Genomic DNA, 23485 nt, shown 5'->3' on the forward strand with positions numbered 1-23485 from the left:
TGACCAGACACAATCTTTGTTGATTTTCTTTTCACAATGTCTGCGGGACTCAATCTTTCTTTTAAATTGTGTGATCTTGAAAAGGCTATCCGTAGTCTTTGTTGTCCAAATAAAAGCAGAAGACTGCAAAATGTCCCACCTGTGTTTAAGAATGTTTGCTATGTGGTTGCCAGCTTCAGTGTAATTAAGAACCATAGTGATGGTATCATCATCATTGTCTCGAGGAGAGACTTTATTTAACAATAAATCTCTGCTGTTATATTTAGCCCTGCGATAAGCTCTTTTTAGTATCTTTTTGGAATAGCCACGCTCTGTCAATCTGTCCATGAGATATTTGGCCTGAAGTTTGAATGTTGAATCATCACTGCAGATTCTCTTAATCCTTAGAAACTGAGAAAAAGGTAAATTGTCACACACGTGTTTAGGGTGACAACTGCTCTGATGTAAGAACGTATTTCTTTCTGCCTCCTTATGATGTACCTTGGTGGAGAAACCCTGTGGAGTGATTGATACCTCTACATCTAAAAAACTAATACTAGTATTTGAGAAGTTGCTGGTAGATTCATACCCCAACAATTATGCTAAAGTTGAGTGGTTCCTGACGAAACCCTGAGGTGGGCGAAACGATCTGGGCCCAGTTGAGTCACCAGTTTGAAGTGTGGGGCATTCAGCCAGCAATGAGACAGCTAAGTTTGTTTATTTAAGTAATGCTGCTGCTTGGGAGTTTTTTTTGTGCTCAGTAATGTTTTGAAGTAATGGTTTCATTGTGAATCAATTCTGTTGACAAGATATGGGAAAATACACCCCATGAAAGAGATAAGATCACAGGCACACAAATCTTATATAGATATCAGTGTCTTGATGGTCAGACCTTGGCAGTGACCTTGGTTTTTGAGGGTATTTCCCATTTGTCATTTATTAGTGTATATTCACTACATTTGACCCTTTGAGATTGGGTTTGGCTTTTTTTCAGTTTTTGCAGTAGGAAATTGTTATTATCCCAATTGTGATGGGTTGTAAAGAAACCACTGACTTAGTTACTAACTATTGACCAGTGACTTCCATCCCATTTTTTGTCAACTTGATGGTTAGTGGCTATGCAATTATTGGATTATTTGGATAAGTACAGTATTTTGCATTTCTCACAGTCTTGTTTCAGGTCTTCACGTAGAACAGACACTAATAGGTTTTCTTCTGGATATTTGACAACTGTTATGTGTTGGTAAAAAGGCACTCATTTTACAGCTCGATCTATCCAGTGCCTTTGGTTTAATGAACCATGCTATTTTATTACAAATTATAGAAAATGTAGATATTACAGGATCTGCTCTAAATTGCTTTCAAGGATTTTTGGAGCAGTGCTGTTATAAGGTTAACATGGGAAATAGTTTTTCAGAAAAGTGGACTAATCCATGTGGGGTCCCTCAAGGCTCCCCTTTATCACATTACTTTCAATCTTTACCTACATTTGCTCGACTTTGAATTAGAAGAGAGGTTTTTGTGGTTATATCTATGCTGACCTGTTCATTCAGTTGTATCATCAGAAGTTATAGTAATCCAGGAGATTATTATTTTATTGGAAACTTGGCTGAGGATTTATAAATTAAAATTGAATACCAATAAAATAAAATGTTTGCTTATTAGCAGTGCGAGCGAAGTTGAGACAATTATGGTGGTTAAAAATATTACTGCCTTGTCATCAAGCAGATGCAGCCATTACAGATGGGTTGTATCCATCAACCAGCAGAGGGAGATAGAGAGCACACTTTTTTCAGTGCCTCATACCAGCTTGCTCCACTGCCTCTCTTCAGTATTCTCTATCTCCCCTAGCAGAGTGGCTGCAGCTTCTTCGAGCTCCATCTAAAATCTGTCTGGAGGTTGCTCCTGTGCTTTTGCCAGTCGTTAGCAGGGGTGTTGGAGGCTATAGCAGCTTCACTTTAAAGGCACATAGGTTCGCCCTTTCCCTGCCTTACCCATACCTCCGTGGATGTGGACACATTGCTTAGCTTTCCCTGTCCTTCCCCACCAACAGTGGATGCAGGCACATAGGTTCGCCCTTTCCCAGCCTTTCCCACTCACCTGAGCCTCCGAGTTCTATTTACCTCTGCTTTCCTCACAGCGTTAAAAAAAAAAAAAAAAAAGTTGCGTCGCGCTTTGGCGCTTAGACACTGGAACAGAGGTTTTTCCTTGCCTTTTTCTGTGGGACCGGAGCTGTGATACTCGGTCCAGTGAGGTAAGAGTGTTTTCTGACTCCTCTGGGGTGGGCCCGCGATCGGGGCGATTTTGGTGCGAACCGCCATTTTGAATTTTACAGCCGTTTTCGGCGATGGCTGCGGAGACAGTAAAGCGCTGTTCCAAGTGTGGCAAGCGCAGATCAGCAGCGGGGCTCTGTAAATCATGTTGTACAGACGTTAGAGCCGGCCCGAGCATGGCGAGTGACGATTCTTCGCGCTCTGAGCTGGCAGCGGACGTCATTTTGAATTTACCACATGGCGCGACCTCCGCTGAGATGGAGAGCCCTGAGCCCGGGGGGAGGCCTCGGAGTGAGGCTGATATGGGAGCTACTAGCCCCGACAGAGATCCGGGTGCCCAGGGTGAGTTTTTCTCCCTTGATTTTGTCTTATTAATGCATAAAGCATACATGCTTAAAAGAGCTCTCCCACAAAGCCCGGCACGGGCCTCTTCTAATGCCCCCCGGTGGATTCTAGCCTGGGTATGCCCTCTGAGGCGTTAGTCCCTGATAATTGGCAGAATATGAAGCGCAGAAGGGCTCATTCCCCTTCAGAGAGTGCTGCACCTCCTTTTTCTCCCCCGTGGTCGGGCTGCGAGGATTCGGAGGACTCTGGCAGGCCTTCATGGTCTGAGTAGCCAGAGTCTGGTGCAGAAGTGACTCAGGATCTGGAAGATCCCTCCGCGGTGAGGATTTTCCACCGTGATGAGCTGCCAGCGCTTATTTCTGATGCCCTGCAGGCTCTCTCTATTGAGGATCCTGCCAGTGGCACAGCCTCCTCTGTGAATCCTAGGATGGCTAGTACCAAAAAACCTGCTCGAGCCTTTCCTTTGCATGACTCCATCCAAGAGCTTATTTCGGCTCAGTGGGCTGACCCCGAGGGACCTTTGAAAGTTTCCAGGGCTATGGGGCAATTATAACCTCTGAGTGAGGAGCATATGGCTCGCTTTGCTATGCCTAAAGTGGATGCCCTAGTCACAGCTGTGACGAAGAGAACTACCCTCCCTATTGAAGGAGGCGTTGCCCTGAAGGATATTCAAGACCGTAGACTGGAATCAGCACTTAAACGGTCATTTGAAATTGCAGGTCTCACTATTCGGGCGTCTGCATGCAGTTGTTTTGCTGCTAGAGCCTGCCTGGCTTGGTTGCAACAGGCAGTGGAACAGCCCAGTGATGGAGCGGAGCCCTTTTCACATGTGGCTTCGCGGATAGAGTCGGCCTTGTCCTTTTTTGCTGACGCCCTTTATGATATTGTCAGAGCTTTGGGTAAACACATGGCAGTAGCAGTGGCGGCTCGCCGTCTTCTTTGGCTACGGCATTGGGCGGCGGACATGGCCTCTAAGCAAAGGTTGGTGAAGTTGCCCTTTCAAGGCCTTCTCCTGTTTGGTGAGGAGTTGGAGAAAATTGTGAAGGGCCTGGGTGAGGCTAAACCCCAGCGCTTGCCCGAAGATAGGCCTCGGCCTTCCTCTAAGGGTGCGGCGGTCCACTCCTCTTACAGACCTCGCTTCTGTGAAGCTCGAAGGTACCGCCTGGGGCGTTCTGCTGGGTTCACTTCTCGTGCCCGTTTTCAGCAGAGGAACTCCTTTCGCTCGGACAAATGTTCCACAGCTGGTGGCTCAAGGCCTGGAGTTCAAGGGTGACCCTCTCAATGATGGTGCGCCGGCCCTTTCCTCAAGTCCTGTCATCGGAGGACGTCTTTCCCTCTTTGCCGAGGAGTGGGCCAACATTTCTTCAGATCAGTGGGTCTTGGACCTGATCAGAGACGGTTTCAGAATAGAATTCGACGCCCCTGTAAGAGACGTGTTTGTGGAGTCCCGATGCGGTTCTGCCGCCAAACGGGCGGTGGTAGAGGAGACTTTACAAGGTCTGATTCAGATAGGGGTCCGATTCAGATAGGGGCCGTGTCCCCGGTACCTTCCGCCGAACACGGCTGCGGCCGCTACTCCATCTACTTTGTGGTGCCGCGAAAAGGAGGGTCTTTTCGCCCTATTCTGGACTTAAAAGAATTAAACAAGTCCCTGAGAGTGCGGCATTTTCACATGGAAACCCTGTGCGCAGTCATTGCAGCGGTATAGCCAGGAGAGTTTCCCACGTCTCTGGACCTGAAAGAACCTTACTTGCACATTCCAATTTGTCTCCCGCACCAGAGGTTTCTGAGGTTTGCGGTGATGGGAAAGCATTTCCAGTTCCGGGCCTTGCCTTTTGGCCTCGCCACAGCTCCCCACACTTTTTCGAAGGTTATGGTGGTAGTAGCTGCCTTTCTAAGGCGAGAGGGTATTCGGGTTCACCCGTACCTGGACGACTGGCTCATTCAAGCAAACTCTGCTGCAGAGAGTCAGCATGTAACAGCCAGAGTGGTCTCAGTACTTCAGTCTCTGGGCTGGGTCGTCAATTTGGCCAAAAGTCACTTGACCCCCTCGCAGTCTCTAGAATATTTGGGGGCCAGGTTCGACACAGCCTCGGGGTATGTGTACCTACCCGAGCAAAGGCGGTGCAAGGTTCAGAATCAGGTCCGTCTGCTCTTGAGGATGCCCTGCCCGCGAGCTTGGGACATTGTCCAGCTGCTTGGATCGATGACGGCCACCATGGAACTGGTGCCCTGGGCGAGAGCGCACCTGAGACCTCTTCAGTATGCTCTACTCCAAAGATGGTCTCCAGTATCTCTGGATTACCAATGCAGACTCTCTTGGCTCCCTGCGGCCCGACTCAGCATGGAGTGGTGGCTCTCAGACAGCATGCTGCGGCGAGGAATGCCGCTGGCGCTCCCCGATTGGTGCCTAGTGGTGTCAGATGCCAGTCTGAAAAGCTGGGGCGCACATTGCAAGGGGAAGCATGCCCAGGGTGTATGGACACCCGAGGAGTCGGAGTGGTCCATCAACCGCCTAGAGTTGAAAGCGGTGTTTCAGGCGCTTCTGGCCTTTCAAGTGACCCTGGAAGGATTGGCTGTCAGAGTGATGTCGGACAACACGACAGCAGTGGCCTACATAAATCGACAAGGCGGCACTCAGTGCAGAGCTCTAGCCGCGCAGGCCGAACAATTTGCCACTGGGCCGAGCTGCATCTACAGTTTCTGTCGGCAGCTCACATTGCAGGTCAGAGCAACGTGCAAGCCGATTATCTAAGCAGGCATCAGATCGATCCAGCGGAGTGGGAACTTGCAGACGAAGTGTTCCTGCAGATATGTGCCAAGTGGGTTAAGCCCGTGATGGATCTAATGGCGACAAGCTCCAATGCCAAAGTCCTGTGCTGCTTCAGCAGACGGAGAGATCCTCGCTCGGCGGGGTTGGATGCTTTGGCTCAACCCTGGCCTCCGGGCCTACTGTATGTGTTCCCTCCTTGGCCCTTGATAGGGCGAGTGCTCCTGTGGATTCGGCTGCATCCAGGAGAAGTGGTTCTCGTCGACCCGGATTGGCCCAGGAGGCCTTGGTATGCGGACCTCCGACAGATGCTCGTGGAGGATCCCCTTCAGTTACCTCTAGTTCCCCACCTGTTGTCACAGGAGGGGAACCATGGAGGACGCCGGCCGATTTGGTCTTATGGCCTGGCGATTGAGAGGGCGCAATTGAGAGGCAGAGGCTATTCCAATAAAGTAATTACCACTCTCCTGCAAGCCCACAAGCGTTCCACTTCTGTGGCTTATGCCAGGATTTGGCGCCAGTTTGAAGTCTGGTGTGCTTCCAGAGAGATCACACCCCTGCGGGCTCCTGTCTCGCCGATTCTGGACTTTTTGCAGGATGGTGTACAAAAAGGCTTGGCCTATAATTCCCTGCGGGTGCAAGTGGCAGCATTTGCCTCCCTGCGTGGCAAGGTTGAAGGCGTGTCTTTAGCTGCTCATCCGGATGTGGCACGGTTTCTTAGAGGGGTGCTTTGGCTCCGTCCTCCCGTGCATGCACCTTGTCCAGCTTGGAACCTGGGGCTAGTGCTGAAGGTCCTTCAGGGTGCTCCCTTTGAACCGCTTCGGCGTGCTTCAGAGAAAGATTTGATGGCTGAAGGCCGTCTTGTTAGTGGCCATTACTTCGGCGAGACGGGTGTCAGAGCTCCAGGCGCTGTCCTGTAGAGACCCTTTTCTGCAGTTTTCAGAGTCCGGGGTCACGGTTCGGACCGTGCCTTCCTTCTTGCCTAAGGTGGTTTCAGCGTTTCACCTAAACCAACCTATTTTCTTGCCCTCCTTTGTCGAGGAGGAGTTTCCAGAATCTTTTGGGCAATTGCACCTGTTGGACGTGCGCAGGACTCTGCTGCAGTATCTGCGAGTTACTAACTCAGGACCTCTGATCATTTGTTTGTTTTGCTATCAGGTCCTCGCAGAGGGTCTCCAGCGTCTAAAGCCACTATTGCCCGCTGGCTTAAAGAATCTATCTTTTCAGCTTATTTGCTTGCCGGCCGGCCTCCGCCTGATGCCTTTAAGGCGCATTCCACTAGAGGAATTTCCTCTTCTTGTGCTGAAACTGGAGCACTCTCTCTTGAAAAGATTTGTAGTGCAGCAACATGGGCTTCTAAGCTCTGTTTTGCCCGACATTACAGGCTGGATGTGGCTGCCAGGAGGGACGCACATTTTGGAGCGCAAGTGCTGGTGCGTGGTGTGGCTTGTTCCCACCCTATCTAGGGATTGCTTTGATACATCCCATCTGTAATGGCTGCATCTGCTTGATGACAAGGAAGGGAAAATTAGGTTCTTACCGTGATAATTTTCTTTCATAAGTACATAAGTACATAAGTAGTGCCATACTGGGAAAGACCAAAGGTCCATCTAGCCCAGCATCCTGTCACCGACAGTGGCCAATCCAGGTCAAGGGCACCTGGCACGCTCCCCAAACGTAAAAACATTCCAGACAAGTTATACCTAAAAATGCGGAATTTTTCCAAGTCCATTTAATAGCGGTCTATGGACTTGTCCTTTAGGAATCTATCTAACCCCTTTTTAAACTCCGTCAAGCTAACCGCCCGTACCACGTTCTCCGGCAACGAATTCCAGAGTCTAATTACACGTTGGGTGAAGAAAAATTTTCTCCGATTCGTTTTAAATTTACCACACTGTAGCTTCAACTCATGCCCTCTAGTCCTAGTATTTTTGGATAGCGTGAACAGTCGCTTCACATCCACCCGATCCATTCCACTCATTATTTTATACACTTCTATCATATCTCCCCTCAGCCGTCTCTTCTTCAAGCTGAAAAGCCCTAGCCTTCTCAGCCTCTCTTCGTAGGAAAGTCGTCCCATCCCCACTATCATTTTCGTCGCCCTTCGCTGTACCTTTTCCAATTCTACTATATCTTTTTTGAGATACGGAGACCAGTACTGAACACAATACTCCAGGTGCGGTCGCACCATGGAGCGATACAACGGCATTATAACATCCGCACACCTGGACTCCATACCCTTCCTAATAACACCCAACATTCTATTCGCTTTCCTAGCCGCAGCAGCACACTGAGCAGAAGGTTTCAGCGTATCATCGACGACGACACCCAGATCCCTTTCTTGATCCGTAACTCCTAACGCGGAACCTTGCAAGACGTAGCTATAATTCGGGTTCCTCTTACCCACATGCATCACTTTGCACTTGTCAACATTGAACTTCATCTGCCACTTGCACGCCCATTCTCCCAGTCTCGCAAGGTCCTCCTGTAATCGTTCACATTCCTCCTGCGACTTGACGACCCTGAGTAATTTTGTGTCATCGGCGAATTTAATTACCTCACTAGTTATTCCCATCTCTAGGTCATTTATAAATACATTAAAAAGCAACGGACCCAGCACAGACCCCTGCGGGACCCCACTAACTACCCTCCTCCACTGAGAATACTGGCCACGCAATCCTACTCTCTGCTTCCTATCTTTCAACCAGTTCTTAATCCATAATAATACCCTACCTCCGATTCCATGACTCTGCAATTTCTTCAGGAGTCTTTCGTGCGGCACTTTGTCAAACGCCTTCTGAAAATCCAGATATACAATATCAACCGGCTCCCCATTGTCCACATGTTTGCTTACCCCCTCAAAAAAATGCATTAGATTGGTGAGGCAAGACTTCCCTTCACTAAATCCGTGCTGACTTTGTCTCATCAGTCCATGTTTTTGTATATGCTCTGCAATTTTATTCTTAATAATAGCCTCCACCATCTTGCCCGGCACCGACGTCAGACTCACCGGTCTATAATTTCCCGGATCTCCTCTGGAACCCTTCTTAAAAATCGGAGTAACATTGGCTACCCTCCAGTCTTCCGGTACTACACTCGATTTTAGGGACAGATTGCATATTTCTAACAGTAGCTCCGCAAGTTCATTTTTTAGTTCTATTAATACTCTGGGATGAATACCATCAGGTCCCGGTGATTTACTACTCTTCAGCTTGCTGAACTGACCCATTACATCCTCCAAGGTTACAGAGAATTTGTTTAGTTTCTCCGACTCCCCCGCTTCAAATATTCTTTCCGGCACCGGTGTCCCCCCCAAATCCTCCTCGGTGAAGACCGAAGCAAAGAATTCATTTAATTTCTCCGCTACGGCTTTGTCCTCCTTGATCGCCTCTTTAACACCATTTTCGTCCAGCGGCCCAACCGACTCTTTGGCCGGTTTCCTGCTTTTAATGTATCTAAAAAAATTTTTACTATGTATTTTTGCTTCCAACGCTAATTTCTTCTCAAAGTCCTTTTTTGCCCTCCTTATCTCCGCTTTGCATTTGGCTTGGCATTCCTTATGATCTATCCTGTTACTTTCAGTTGGTTCTCTTCTCCACTTTCTGAAGGATTGTTTTTTGGCTCTAATGATTTCCTTTATCTTACTGTTTAGCCACGCCGGCTGACGTTTAGTCTTTTTTCCCTTTTTTCTAATACGTGGAATATATTTGTCCTGAACCTCCAGGATGGTGTTTTTAAACAGCATCCACGCCTGATGCAAGTTTTTTACTCTGCGAGCTGCTCCTTTCAGTCTTTTTTTCACCATTTTTCTCATTTTGTCGTAATCACCTTTTCTATAGTTAAACGCTAGCGTACTTGATTTCCTAGTTTCACTTCCTTCAATGCCAATATCAAAACCGATCATATTATGATCACTGTTATCAAGCGGCCCTCGTATCGTTACCCCCTGCACTAGATCATGAGCACCACTAAGGACTAAGTCTAGTATTTTTCCTTCTCTTGTCGGCTCCTGAACTAGCTGTTCCATGAAGCTGTCCTTGATTTCATCAAGAAATCTTATGTCCCTTGCGTGTACAGATGTTACATTAACCCAGTCTATATGCGGGTAATTGAAATCCCCCATTATTATTGTGTTGCCCAGTTTGTTTGCGTCCCTGATTTCCTTTAACATTTCCGCATCCGTCTGTTCATCCTGGCCAGGCGGACGGTAGTACACTCCTATCACTATCCTTTTCCCCTTTGCACATGGAATTAGTCATAGCAGATGCAGCCATGATCCCTCCCTGTCTGATGCTATCTGCTGTAAATCTATTTCAGGTTCTGTTCGTGTTTCCTGGCGATTCCGTCCTTGGGAGAAAATCACAAAACAATCTTCAGGATTCTTGTTCAATTAAAGAAGGATGACTTAATTCCCTTCAGTTTCATGTTTTGGAGGATGAGTTTATTCCCTCCGGGAGGATGAGTTTATTCCCTCCAGTTATGTCTCAGTGGAGGATGAGTTTATGCCTTCCGGGAGGATGTTTCATTCCCTCCATTCTGAGTTAATGCCCTTTGTTGTAGGGCCATCGTTCGCTATGAGGAAAGCTTATGTTATTCCCATTGCGGTTTGCCATACTGCTTTGGAAGCTTCAAATACTGAAGAGAGGCAGTGGAGCAAGCTGGTATGAGGCACTGAAAAAAGTGTGCTCTCTATCTCCCTCTGCTGGTTGATGGACACAACCCATCTGTAATGGCTGCATCTGCTATGACTAAAGGAAAGAAAATTATCACGGTAAGAACCTAATTTTCCCTTACCAGTTTTCAACATCTGGTAGAACTTTGGTACATAAGTACATAAGTAATGCCATACTGGGAAAAGACCAAGGGTCCATCGAGCCCAGCATCCTGTCCACGACAGCGGCCAATCCAGGCCAAGGGCACCTGGCAAGCTTCCCCAAACGTACAAACATTCTATACATGTTATTCCTGGAATTTTGGAGTTTTCCAAGTCCGTTTAGTAGCGGTTTATGGACTTGTCCTTTAGGAAACCGTCCAACCCCTTTTTATTTAGTTTATTTTAATTCCATATTTACATTACAGAGACAGGTCAATATAATAATCCATTTTTTTTTACCACGCACAATCTTTGTAGGTTACGTAAATACTTTGAACAAGATAAGTTTTGCTTAATTGTGCAAGCATTGATACTAAACTTGTTGAATTACTGTAATGTTATTTATCTTGGTTGTTCCAAGTAGTTGTTAACAAAATTACAGACTATGCAAAACATGGCCTTACAATTGATTTACTAAATCCGATAGTATTTCTCCAATATCTATGCAGGTTCATTGGCTACCAATATATGCCAGAATCTTATTCAAATTTTTGTGTTTGATTTATAAGGTTGCGTTTGATTTAGCTCCCTTATATTTTGTTAATCATTTTGTCTTTTCAACTTCAGTGAGAGATGCAAGAACTTGCATTGTAGTCAGTTATCTTTTCAACTTCAGTGAGAGATGCAAGAACTTGCATTGTATTGTTATCCCTTTTTAAAGGGTAGAAAGAGGCTCAAGTTATTGAAGAATCTTAGCTTTCCAAGCATCAAGACTAGATAAAACTATTTTGAATATTATGCTTTCTGCTTTAGCTTGCTGGCATTTTATGCACATGATTTTAAGACATACCTATTTAGGAAATTTGTGTTAAATTCTGTAGATTAATGATTATCAGTTGTTTATTACCTTGTCATTGACTTAATTGTAAATTTTGAAGGGCATTTTATTTTTTCTCTCATGTAACTTTGTTAATCTCTGATAATTTCCTGATTTATCTTTTGTAATCTACATAGAACTGTTATGTTAATTGCCACAATCTCCAGAGACATTCTAACTGAATTTGGATGCATTTTTTGCGACAGACACAATGTATGACCTTGTCTAGATTGGGGCTAGGTCAGTCTGCTCTGTGGCGGTGGCATGTTGATCTCTTTGGCTCTAAAATTGGTCAAGAGATCTGACCTCAAAATTGACCTGGAGAAGCTGGTTAAGGACTGGTGAAGTGGAGACTGCCCAAAGACTATACCAAGTTTTTGTCTACGAGTTTGTCTAGCAAGTTGTGTCCCAGGGTCTAGGGTTGTTTTCGTTGAAGCAGACATTTGTCATCTTTCTCTGGCTATGTGTAGGGATGTTAAGTAGAGTCAGCTTTTTTGGGGAGGCTTGTAAACACAGAGATGGGGAGAGACGGGGAAGCCCCTTGGCAGCTGGAGGGAAAAGTTCCCAATGAGTGCTAGCAGACTTATTCCAAGGGACAGCATGAGTGAAGTTTTCCTAGTCTGTTCTTCTCAGAATGGGCCTGCATCACATTGGATCAGTGGGTTCTTGAGGTGATGCAGCAGGGTGTACCTTTAAGAGTTTGCAGAGCCCCTTTTCAACACCTTTCCTAAAAGAAAAGTCTATAAGCCATTATTAAGATAGGCTTTGGAAATTCCACTGCTTATTTCTAGGATGTACAACATAAAATCTGTTTTACTCTTTTGGAATTTTGCCAGCTCCTTGGACCTGGATTGACTACCGTTGGATACAGGATCCTGGGCTTGATGGACTTTGTCTGTCTCAGTATGGCAATGCTTGTGTTCTTATTTCTCCCTGTAGCTCAGGTGCCAAGAGAAGAGTACATAATTTTTCATGCCCTGGATGTCCCAGTACACCAATGCTTATGTTCGTAGGGTATTGGTTTGCTATTTGGAAGTGTCTAATTCCTTTCAGAAAATGTATCATTTTTTCATCTTGCACAGTGGCCGTTGTAAGGGAGAGGTGGCCCCCAGTCTTCATTTGCTCCAGTGGATTAAGGAAACAATTGGCTCTGCCTACTTCTTAACATAATAAAGAGGTCCCAGCAGTGCTAGAGGCACACTTGATGAATGCTCAGGTGACCTCCTGGGTTGAAACTATGGCGGTGTCACCAGCAGAATTTGCAATGTGGTGACTTGCCCTTGCTACATTCTTTTGTGAAGCACTACAGTTTGGATGTTCAGGTGAAGGAAGACAGCACCTTTGGAAGGGTAGTTTTCAAAGGGGCATTGCTGTCTTCTCAGTTGGAATAGAGAAGCTTGGAACATATCATTGGTCTGGACTCATCTAGCAGGAGGATATGGAAGGTGAAATTTGTTCTTATCTGTTAAGTTTCTTTCCTTGAGTTCTGTTAGACCAATCTAGGCTCCTCCCTGGATTAGTATCACATGGCTTTTCACTGAAGCATGGAACTCCTGTAGTGATCTCAGTATTTGGTAGAATTTTAGGCTGCACCCTGAGACACTGGAGGCTTTCTTTTTCTTTTCTTTTTTTTGTGGTTCGTTGTTAGTTTCAGGGGGTGTTTGATACCAGCTTTTACAAAGGTATACTGGCAAGTTCCAGAGCTGCACCAATATTTAGTCTCAACAATGTCAGTGAAAGATGGTGTTCTCTGCCTCCATCTGCTGGTTGAGGAGCACAACCAACCGGTCTGGCCTTGTGTAGCATGTAAGAAGAAATATCACCAAAACCATACCTTCAGCAATTTGTTTAATTGAATCCTTGGAGGATAAACTGTGAACTATAAAATTACCCTAGAACAAAGATTTGGCCTCATAACTTTCATTTAAAAGACTTGTAAGTGAAATTGGCAGGTCAGGCTTTTTTCCCCCCAATGCTTTGTATTTCCCATAAAAGATTTTTTTCTTCCTACTAGGTTTAAACACAGTGGTCTGAAGACTGTGGGCTAGACTCAATAAATTTCTTCTTTCATTCTTTGTTTCTGAGAAACAGTCTTGATGAGTTTGGCTCTGTATATTTGCAGTAGACCTTCAGAAAACTTAATCACCTTCCTTTTTCTTATTTATTTTACAGTGTCACAGTTTCATTTATTCTAAATATGTTCTGTTTTTTTTCCCTTTTCCTTCTAGTGTACCTCCATCATTTTATTTAATCCAATTCATTCATTCTAACTTGCATACTATATACATGTACTATTTCACTTTCTCCAGAACAGTGGTTCTCAGTTTGGGATACCCACAGTGAATATGCACGAGAGAGATTGTCTCTCTTTCTCCCCCCCTCTTCTCTCTCCTGTTTCCCCTGTCTCTCCTCCCTCTCTTATCTTTCTCCCCCACCTCTTTTCTCTCTGTTGCGCTCTGTCTCCCTCTCTCCCCCTCTCTCCCCCTCTCTTATCTGTCTTTCTCTGCCTCCTTTCCTCTCTTGTCTCTCTGTGTCGTGTGTATCTCCCTCTCTCCTGTATCTTTCTCTCTCCCCTGTATCTTTCTCTCCCCCACCTCTTCTGTCTGTCTCTCTCTCTCTCGCCCCCACCTCTTGTTTCTCTCGTCCCCAACTCTTGTCTCTCTCTCTCTTCCCCTCTCTTGTCTCTTTCTCCTCCCCCTTCTCTCTCCCCCTCGCTTGTCTCTCTCTTTTCTTCTCTCTCCTCCCCCTTCTCTCTCCCCCTTTCTTGTCTCTCTCTCCCCCTTTCTTGTCTCTCTCCTCCCCCGTCTCTCTCTCCCCCTTTCTTGTCTCTCTCTCCCCCCTCTCTCTCCCTCTTGTCTATTTCTCCCCCTCTTGTCTCTCTCTCTCCCTCCTACCTCTTGTATCTCTCTCTTCCCTCTTTCTCTCGCCCCCTCTGTTATCTGTCTCTCTCCCTCCCTCTCCTTCTCTTCTCTCTCGCTAATAGGCGGTCGGTGGCCCAACTGTTTGGGGAGGCTAAAGGGGTGGGGTTAGGGGTGGGGCCAGGGGTGGAGCTTAAATCCATAATTGTCTGATCACACACAGAAAAAAAAAATAAAAATAAATGTCACAATTAATACCTTTTATTAAATTTAAATATTAGTTATGTATCATATGTCGAAGAATAAAGTGGTTGCTCAAAGCATATACTAACCACAATCGCTCAACTGCAAAACACTATGCACAACTTTGTGCAAAAACACACTCTGAACCTTACTGTACCATAAATATTACGCTGGGCAGAACCTAATACACCAATATACCACCCATACGGAAAATGCAGACCATCAACAATATTGAAACAAGGGATCATAATTTTACAATTCTTATGTAGAGCCACAAAACATCCTAATTCATGTTTAATGTGGGATAAAATGTCATAAATAAGTAAATAAACTTTTAATGTTGAACACCTAATTCTCAAAGTGGACATATTCCAAACACTATAATGAAAATAAAATGATCTTTTCTACCTTTGTTGTCTGGTGACTTTGTTTTTCTGATCATGCTGGCTCACTATCCGATTCTGCTGCTATCTGTCCTCTTAACTCCATTTCCAGGGCTTCCTTTCCATTTATTTGTTTACTTTCCGCCTTTCTTCTTCATTTCTTGTCCTACATCCGTAAGTAAAAGCTGGGTCCTCCGCAAACTTGACTGTCCAGTGGATCCAGCTTTTGCCTATTTTCTTCATCCATTTGCAGTTTTTCTACTCTCTTCCTTTTCCGTCATCTCATCTCCTTCCTCACTCCTCCCTCCCCCTCCATGTCCAGCAACCCTCCTCTCCTCTCCCCTCCATCCACCCATGTCCAGCAACTCTCCTCTCCCCTGCCCTCTCCTCTCCCCTTCATCCACCATGTGCAGCAACCCTCCTCTCCCCCTGCCCTCCATCCACCCATGTCCAGCAACCCTCCTCTCCCCCTGCCCTCCATCCACCCATGTCCAGCAACCCTCCTCTCCCCTGCCCTCTCCTCTTCATCCACCATGTGCAGCAACCCTCCTCTCCCCTCCACTCCATCCACCCATGTCCAGCAACCCTCCTCTCCCCTGCCCTCTCCTCTCCCTTTCATCCACCATGTGCAGCAACCTTCCTGTCCCCTCCCCTCCATCCACCCATGTCCAGCAACCCTCCTCTCCCCTGCCCTCTCCTCTCCCCTTCATCCACCATGTGCAGCAACCCTCCTCTCCCCTCCCCTCCATCCACCCATGTCCAGCAACCCTCCTCTCCCCTGCCCTCTCCTCTCCCCTTCTTCCACCATGTGCAGCAACCCTCCTCTCCTCTCCCGTCTGCCCTTGCTCCCCGATAGGCAGCCCTCGTTTCCTTCCTCCCCCCCGCCGTACCTTTAAATATTATATTTTTGCTGGAGTCGCGGGCAGCGCCGGCATTGAAGGCATCAGCAGGCTCATCTCGGTTCCAGCAGCCTTCTTTCGCAAGTCGCATGATGGCTCCGCCCTCGCAGAAACAGGAAATACGTCAGAAGAGGGTGCGACTTGCGAGGGAAGGCTGCTGGAACCGAGATGAACCTGCTGATGCCTTCAATGCCGGCGCTGCCCGCGACTCCAGCAAAAATATAATATTTAAAGGGGGGGCGGGGCAGCGTCGGTTGGGCTGCCTCTTAAACTGGGCGCCTATGCTCTCGCCCTCTCCTCCTCTTGTCTCTGGTGTCTGTCTGTCTCCCCCTCTCTTGTGTCTGTCTCTCACTCGTCTCTCTCTCCCCCCCCACATCCAGCTTGTTCCAGCATCTCTCTCCACCCACCCATCTTGGTCATCCAGCATTGCCAGTCTGTCTGTCTCTCTCTACATCATTCAATACTGCCCTTGCATATCTGTCTTCCCACTATCTCTCTCATTCCCCACTCCTGTGCAGAATTTCCCCTCTTTTGTGTCTCTCATTTTCTCCAGCCCATAGTTTGTCTTTCCCCCCTTCCTTTATCTAGTATTGCCCCATCTCTCATTCTCTCCTCTCTCTCTCTCTGCTGTCCATAGTTTCTGTCTTCTCCCCCTTTATCCAGTATTGCCCCATCTCTGTCACTATTTCTGCCCCCTCCAATCTAGACTTACTTTGTTTTCTCCCCCCCCCCCCCATCCAGTCCTACCCAATTTCTATCTGTCTCTCTCTCTCACCCCTCCTCCCATCCATTGTTGCTCTGCAGCACAGTTTTGTTCCCCTCCCCCCTGTTGCAACTGGGCCCATACTAATAAACAACCATAGAAGACTGTGCTTCCTGTGCTGGTTCTGCCTCCTCCAGTTGCTCTCACTTAACTGATATTTCTTTTTGTGTTGCAACTTTTTTGTTTTTAGATCTTGGAAAAGTAAGTTGCTTTCCTTCCCAAAGTAAAGGTGCTTATACCATAACTTAAAAAAATTTTTTTTTGCAGGATTTCTAGTAATTGATGATATTTCAGGAAGCCATTCACCTGTGATCTTTGGTATTTTTTTTCGTACTGGTGTTGCAGGAAAGCATTCTATGCAGTTTTTTCATTCTTAATTTTCGTTAGCAATTAATCTACAAAACAATGAAAATTGCTTTGCAAGGGAAAGCATCTCCATTTTATTTTCTTTAATTGTACTATGATTTTTTTTCTATTGGTGCCTTTAGGTATTTCAGCTTTTTCTTGATCATTACAAGGAAGGTTCCAATTTCTGTTCCATTAGTTATGTTATGATGCAATAAAGATTGCTGTTTGTACCCTTAGATACGGGGTCCTTTTACTTCTCTGTGGTAGGTTCTAGTGTGCGCTTACTACAACTTTAAGTGTTTACTGTGGGGTACACTGAGGTGTCTGGCAAAATCCCAATTTGTGTGCGCAAACCACATTCTAAAGAACCTAGATTTTTCTCGGAGGGGGTGTGTCGGGGCGGAGAGTCGGCGTGATAGCGGGACTCAGTGCATCCACAATACTGTGGGGTTTAGCACGTGAGCTCTTACTGCCTACAAAATAGGTGACGATAAGGACTCACACACTAATTTTTGTTAATGGCTGTGCGCTAATGGCCATGCTCTGCTGTTGCCATTAATTAAGAAAATGGAAACTCAACCATTTTCCAGCTGCGGTGGAAATGGTCTTAACACACAGGAAAGACCCACATAAGGGTGCACTAAGGCCATTTTTTACTGCAGCTTAGTAAAAAGACCCCTATGTGATACATCAAAATGACTTTTCCCCCCCTTCAGTTACCACTAGCCATGACAGTTACCTGTTGGAATATGCATTTGGAAGATAATACAGTTTTACTGAAATTTGGCTTCCTTAAGGAGCAGATCTGGCAGCAGATTCCCTAGAATTTTTGCCATTAGTGGTAGTACTCCAGCTTTTCAGTGAATACTGTCATGAGGCAGTTTATCACAAAAGTTCAACAAGAGCACATGATGTGCACTGCTAGAATGTGCAGATCCCAGTAAATGTCATGTTTATTGGTATGCGTGGAGTTATCGATCTTTCAGCAGAAAAAAGAACCAAGGCTTACTGTGAAGAGAATACATTTGTGTTTTGAGTGTCATAGATGCAACTAGGGAATATATCTTCTGTTCTACACCAACAGGATTGAAAAATATCCAGAGATTAATAATGACATTGGTATCTGGGCAGACAGAGCATTTTTTTTCCATTTATTACCCTTGCTATTGGCAATATTCATGGCCTAGTCTCATGTTCAGATCATAAGTGTAGCAGTATGACAGTGAGAGCACAGAAATTTTTGCAAACCCTGACGGTGTCATAATTTATATTCTGATCTTTACAAGATAGACTTATTTTGTGTTGTCATTGCATCTAGATATGATTATATCCTGTGCCATCTTGTAGATTTTAGTCATAAACAGATAAGTTTGATCAATGTTTATTAAAATAATATTGTCTGTGATAATAAAAACCAGGCACTATAGCTGCTGTTTAAAAATCTATAGGTAGGCAACTCTTTATGAAATTTAGTAAGTCAGTGGACCAAAGAGGGAAGCAATTATTTTTTTTTTTTTCTTAGAGCAATAAGATGATATGGTAATTTATATTAGTTTTGTGTTTGTGGTACATGTGCTTTGAAGAGCAAGACTTGACAGGATGTGTACCTGTAACTTTCCTTCTGGTGGAATTTAAAGATTTAGAAGTTTATTTTAGCTTATTTTAGACTAGCATAATTTAATTTTTGTAGTTCTTATTTTTTTTCTCTGTTTAAATCAACCTTGATGTTTTATGAGTGAGAATGTTCTGTCACTGTATTTTAGGACAGTGATTCTTCAATAAGAAATGCTGCTTCCTTTTCCTTGAGGTCTCCACAGTCTGTGTGTTCCCCAGCTGGAAGTGATGGGACGCCTAAAGGTATTTCATTGCATCTGTGTAGCTGATAGTTATGAGGTCTTTGATACATACATAAGGGCCCTTTTACTAAACTGCAGTAAAGTTTTGTACTTTCTGTGCATTAGGAGCTCAACCTATAGTGGGATGTGCAAAGCTAGTGCAGTAAATGCAGGGGGCATGCCCAGCATTTGCTCTGCATTTAGCACACGTACCACACAGCACTGTTGCCCTCACTATTTACCACTGCATATAACATGGGTGAGGGTTTAGCACCAACATAAATAATGAAGAGACAGCGTCATCTCTCACACCCTGCTCATGCCACCTCCCGTTGCTTTGATCTCTACCAGTCTCCCCCCTCCCCCCCCCCCCAAGTCCAAGCCTTGTTCTCAGATCAAACCCCCACATGCTAGCTGTTAGGGCAGGCCACTTCTCGCTTTGCCGCAGTCTCACCTGATTCTCATCTATTTCTGTGTTTAGCACTTACTATGGTTCTGTGCTAACGTTTAACATGCGATAAAACCTGTGCTAGCTGCTTAAAGCAGCTTAGTAAAATTGTCAGTATAATTGGAAAGGACTGTAGTTTTCTTTCTCTGTCAGCTGAGAAATTAAACCAGATTTACACTCCCATCTCTGGAACTTGAATTCTTCCCTGAGGGCATGCTAAAGGGAAAGGTTATTGTACTTCTGGAGTTTCTCCTATCTGTCTTTTAGCATTGCATTTTTTAGTTGGCATGAACGCTCTGATTAAGGAAGACTTGGGGAAAGCCACTTCCTATCCCTGGAGGTAAGAAGCATAGAGTCTTGCTACTTTTTGAGTTCCTGTGAGGTAGACCTTAATTGGCCGCTATTGGAAACATGATACTGGACTTGATGGGCATTTGGTCTCACCCAGTACAGCAGTAATATTTTCATGATCTCTATACACTTTTCAAACAGTTAAAAAAAAAAAAAAAATGTATGAAATAATTTTCATTTTCTAATTTTCTTCTAGGGTCAAGACCACCTTTAATCCTACAGTCTCAGCCTCCACCCTATTCATCACCTAGAGACGCTCCCCCAGACATACTGTTAGATTCTCCTGACAGAAAACAAAAGAAACAAAAGAAACTGAAATTGAGTAAAGATGAGAAAGACCAGAATGAAAAATCTGCTATGTATGATATCATTAGTTCTCCTTCCAAGGACTCCACCAAGCTTACATTGAGACTTTCACGTGTAAGATCTTCAGATATGGACCAGCAGGGAGATCTACTTCCTGGTATGGAAAACAATAATGTTACAGAAGGTGATATTTCGTTTAATGTACAGTACCCAGGACAGACTTCTAAAACACCCGTTACTCCCCAGGATATTAATCGGACATTAAATGCAGCTGCTTGTTTGCCGCATCATGATCAGATAGAATTCCTTCAGGCGCAACAAGTGCCTGTTTTACAACATAACACTTCAGTTCCTGCTAAACCATCACAGCCTACTGTGGCACAGCCTCAGCAACAAGGAACAATAACACCATATGATGAAGTAGAACTGGATGCACTAGCTGAGATTGAAAGGATAGAACGAGAATCTGCAATTGAAAGGGAGCGATTTTCAAAAGAAGTTCAGGATAAAGGTAAAATTTGGACGTCTCAGTCCAGTGGAGGGGGATGTATCCTATAATAATTGCATAAGTCTCTAGTACTTTTTCACCTGCCATTTCTGTGTGCAGAGCTCATAGATAGACATTCTTTTGTTCCAAAAATAAACCTTTTTTTTCTTAGGATTTTTGCCACAAGTGTATATTTAGCTTAAAATTATCCTGTTTTTGCACTTACATGTCATCCATATAGATCTGCAGAAGAACAGGCCTTAAAGGTATTATATTTCTTTTCTGAGCAGTGCTCCTCTGGTCTTTATCTTACTCTTTGTTGCATATGTGTGTTTACAAATGATTTAGAAACACAGTAACTGTTTATTGTACAAGCTGCTTATGAGCAAGGATTTAGCATTTGTCACGTTAAAATAGAAAGCAGCACTAGTCTAAACTTCTCAAATGTTGACTAGGATAAATTCGCCTTTATTGGTGCTGAGATATAAAGTTTGTAAATGACAGCAAATTGATTAACAGAGGGCTAGTTATTCCAAAGTATGTTTGTCCTCTGAAATATTTGCAGGTTACGATAATTTTCATGTTGCTTCAATAAAAGGTGTCATGAGTTTGTTTTGTTTTATATAATAACATAAAATTAGAAAAGAACACCATTTTACAATAGGAAAGGTCTGACCCATCCATTCAAGCTCATTCACAGATAGACAAAAGTTTTATACTTCTTAAACTGCAGTAACTTCAGTAAATCTTCCCAATCCCATTGTCAGGTTGAACGCTTGACAAAATAAAAAAAGTTTAAGTAAAATTTTAAACTTGATTTAAGCTAGCTGTGGTTCTCAAAGCCTTTGGCAGCTCATTCCAAAGATTAAGAGCTAAACAATAGAAAGGTCTCTCTCGTTCTTTCCCACCTTACTTTATTTGAACTGGGAACCACCATTCTAAAATCCTGAGTGGAGCGAAATACTCTAGCTGGCAAATAAGGTATTGCTAGTGTGCTTAGGTTGTGTTCATAAAAAACCTTATATGCCAATACTAGAACCTTAAAACAAATAATATACGAGATAATTAACCAATGAAAATGTATGTAAAACAGAGTGACATGATCAAATTTATGTTTATTTCCCAATAGTGCAGTGTTTTTGTAGGGTTTGTAGTCTTTTCAAAGAACATCCTGGCAAACCTACATAAATAACATTACTGTAATCAAGTTGAGGAATAAATAATGTATGCACTAAAGTATGTAGTGCTGCCTCATTTAAACAAATGTCTCAATGAACATAATTTTCTTAATACAATAAATCCATCACTTACTACTTTATTAAGCTGATATTCAAATGTCAATTTAGAATCAATAAAAACTCCTAAATATTTAAAACATGTTATAGGTTTAATAGGGATGCTAAATAATATAGTTGACTTACACGGGAGCTTTTGAGAGGACTTAAGTTCTTCCTTTAGAGATGTTAGAGAGAGAGAGGGCACATTTTAAAATAAAGCTTTTTGCACAGTTTAGGTGTCTTCTGCTGCCACTCCACTAATGATTTATTTATAATTAATCAGAAAGGTCAGACTGTAGAAATCCCTTTATCTTCTTGGAGTACTTTTCCACTAAAATGGAAATCTTTTTCTTGCTGCACTTCAATGCAAACCCCCCCCCCCCCCCTCCCCAAGCACCAGAGGTCAGTGGAAGCAGTTTTGGTTTATAAAGAAACTTTTAATGTTTTTTATGCATACCATAAACAGTCTTTCCTCTTCAGTGTCGCTCTTGGCTTTTAGGCCTGGTATGAATAATTACAAGATATTCCCTGATAGATCCAGAAAGGAGAGAAGTTGACTGTGAAACAATATTATATGTATATTTTTTGCTAAGAATATATAGCAGTGTATACCCAAAGTGAGATTCTTCAACGTAGCCAGTATTTTAGTTGGTTGGGTTACAGCAGTCTATTTCTTTTTAGTCATTACTATCTGATATTTAATTTGTCATTGAAGTTTCATATGCAAAATGCGTCTTTGACTTCTTGGTCTTTAGTAAGATAAAATGAAACTTTGAGTTCTGCCATTAAATGAATACTACTTAACTAGTGCCTTATGCTTGAAACCATTTTAGCTTCTGAAAGTTCTGTGTATCATCATCCTTCCACTTCAGGAAAGAGCATAGGGATAGGTGGGAATAAACTGATTCACGTATTATCAAACGCAGCTTGAACCTCTTTATTTAGTGTGATTAAGTCCGTTTCTAATGTTTATTGAAATTCTAGATAGCAACACCAGAGGGCAGTCTTCAAATATGTACAAGCAATGCACAATTCAAAAGAAAAAAGAAAACCAAACTTCTTAAAACTTTATTTCAGTACTCATCCACACCTTAGTTTACAATAGCTGGCCTCAAATTTTATCAATAAAAGCAGAAGATGGCTTCTAGAATCTACGTGATTAAGTTTCTGTCTTCATTTTCATGTGAAACCATACCCATCCTACACACAAAAAAGGAATGTGCACGATTCTTCCGTTTAATCAGAGTGCACTAATTTAGTGCAACTTTAAACAAAATAAAATATGTATTAAATATGTAGCATACCTTGCAAAATGCCAAGGAAATAACTTTGGCTATCTGGTGAAATATTGAAGTCTGTTATTCCAAAAACCCCTAGCTCAGAACACCCAAAAGACAATTCCTTTTCATCCAGCTGGACCAACCCAAACTAAATTATGTCCCCCCCCCTACCAGCAGATGGAAGCAGAGTAGCTGAACTCTTCCAGTGACATCATTGGTATAAGGAGTGGTGCATTCTGGAACTTGCTAGTATTTCTCTTCCTCCAGCAGGCAGACACAAGCAAACAGCACCGCAGATGTATGAAGCAGGTCCAGGAAGAGGCATGTGAGATTCTTGTCAGCCTTGTGAATTAAGGGAAAAAAAAAAAAAAAAAGAATTCCTGGAGATGCAGCGAGCATTTTGGTATGGCATGGGGGTGGTCTTAATGCCGGATAGCAGGCTCTGTGGAGCTCGTAGGACCCATCAGATTAGCAGTGTCACCAGCTATTTCTGTCCCATTTGTGATGAATGGACAGCGCTTTCATTGGCAGAGGGCTCTGGGAGCCTCCTGAAGTCAGGTACAGGAAGTGTTCTTTTTTTTTTTTTTTAAACCCTCTCCCATTTTGATGGTGCTAGCTGTAGATGAAGGTTTTTTTTTTGGGTGGGGGGGTGGGAACAGCAGCCATTTTCTTGGCACACAAGCAGATTCCCCACACTGGCTTTTGCAAACGCATCCTTAGAGCCTGGGGAGGTAGGAGACATCCCCCCCTATGAGAAGCAGTTTACATAAAAATATTTATTAAAAATAAAAGTCACTGGCAGTGAGCCTTTATCACCTCTGACAGGTGTGTTTTGGAAGTTGTCAAGCAGGGCTGAGCTCTGGAGCTGGTAGAACATGTTTTAGACATCTTTATTGTATCTCCTTGTGGCTCATCTCTTAAGAGGCAGGTAGTAAGGGCTGTACTTTAGA

At 44.0% G+C, this 23485-nt stretch overlaps 1 protein-coding gene across 1 annotated transcript in view; it reads left to right on the forward strand.

Moving 5' to 3' along the window:
• The window catches only part of NIPBL (NIPBL cohesin loading factor), a 1064356-nt gene that overhangs the window by 217092 nt on the left and 823779 nt on the right, over positions 1-23485 (forward strand). Inside the window, 2 exon segments of the mRNA XM_030191924.1 lie at positions 18315-18408; positions 19382-20002. Coding sequence (XP_030047784.1) covers positions 18315-18408; positions 19382-20002 — 715 coding nt within the window.

This window comes from Microcaecilia unicolor, chromosome 2 (genome assembly GCF_901765095.1).
Source record: "Microcaecilia unicolor chromosome 2, aMicUni1.1, whole genome shotgun sequence".
NCBI classification, from domain to species: domain Eukaryota; kingdom Metazoa; phylum Chordata; class Amphibia; order Gymnophiona; family Siphonopidae; genus Microcaecilia; species Microcaecilia unicolor.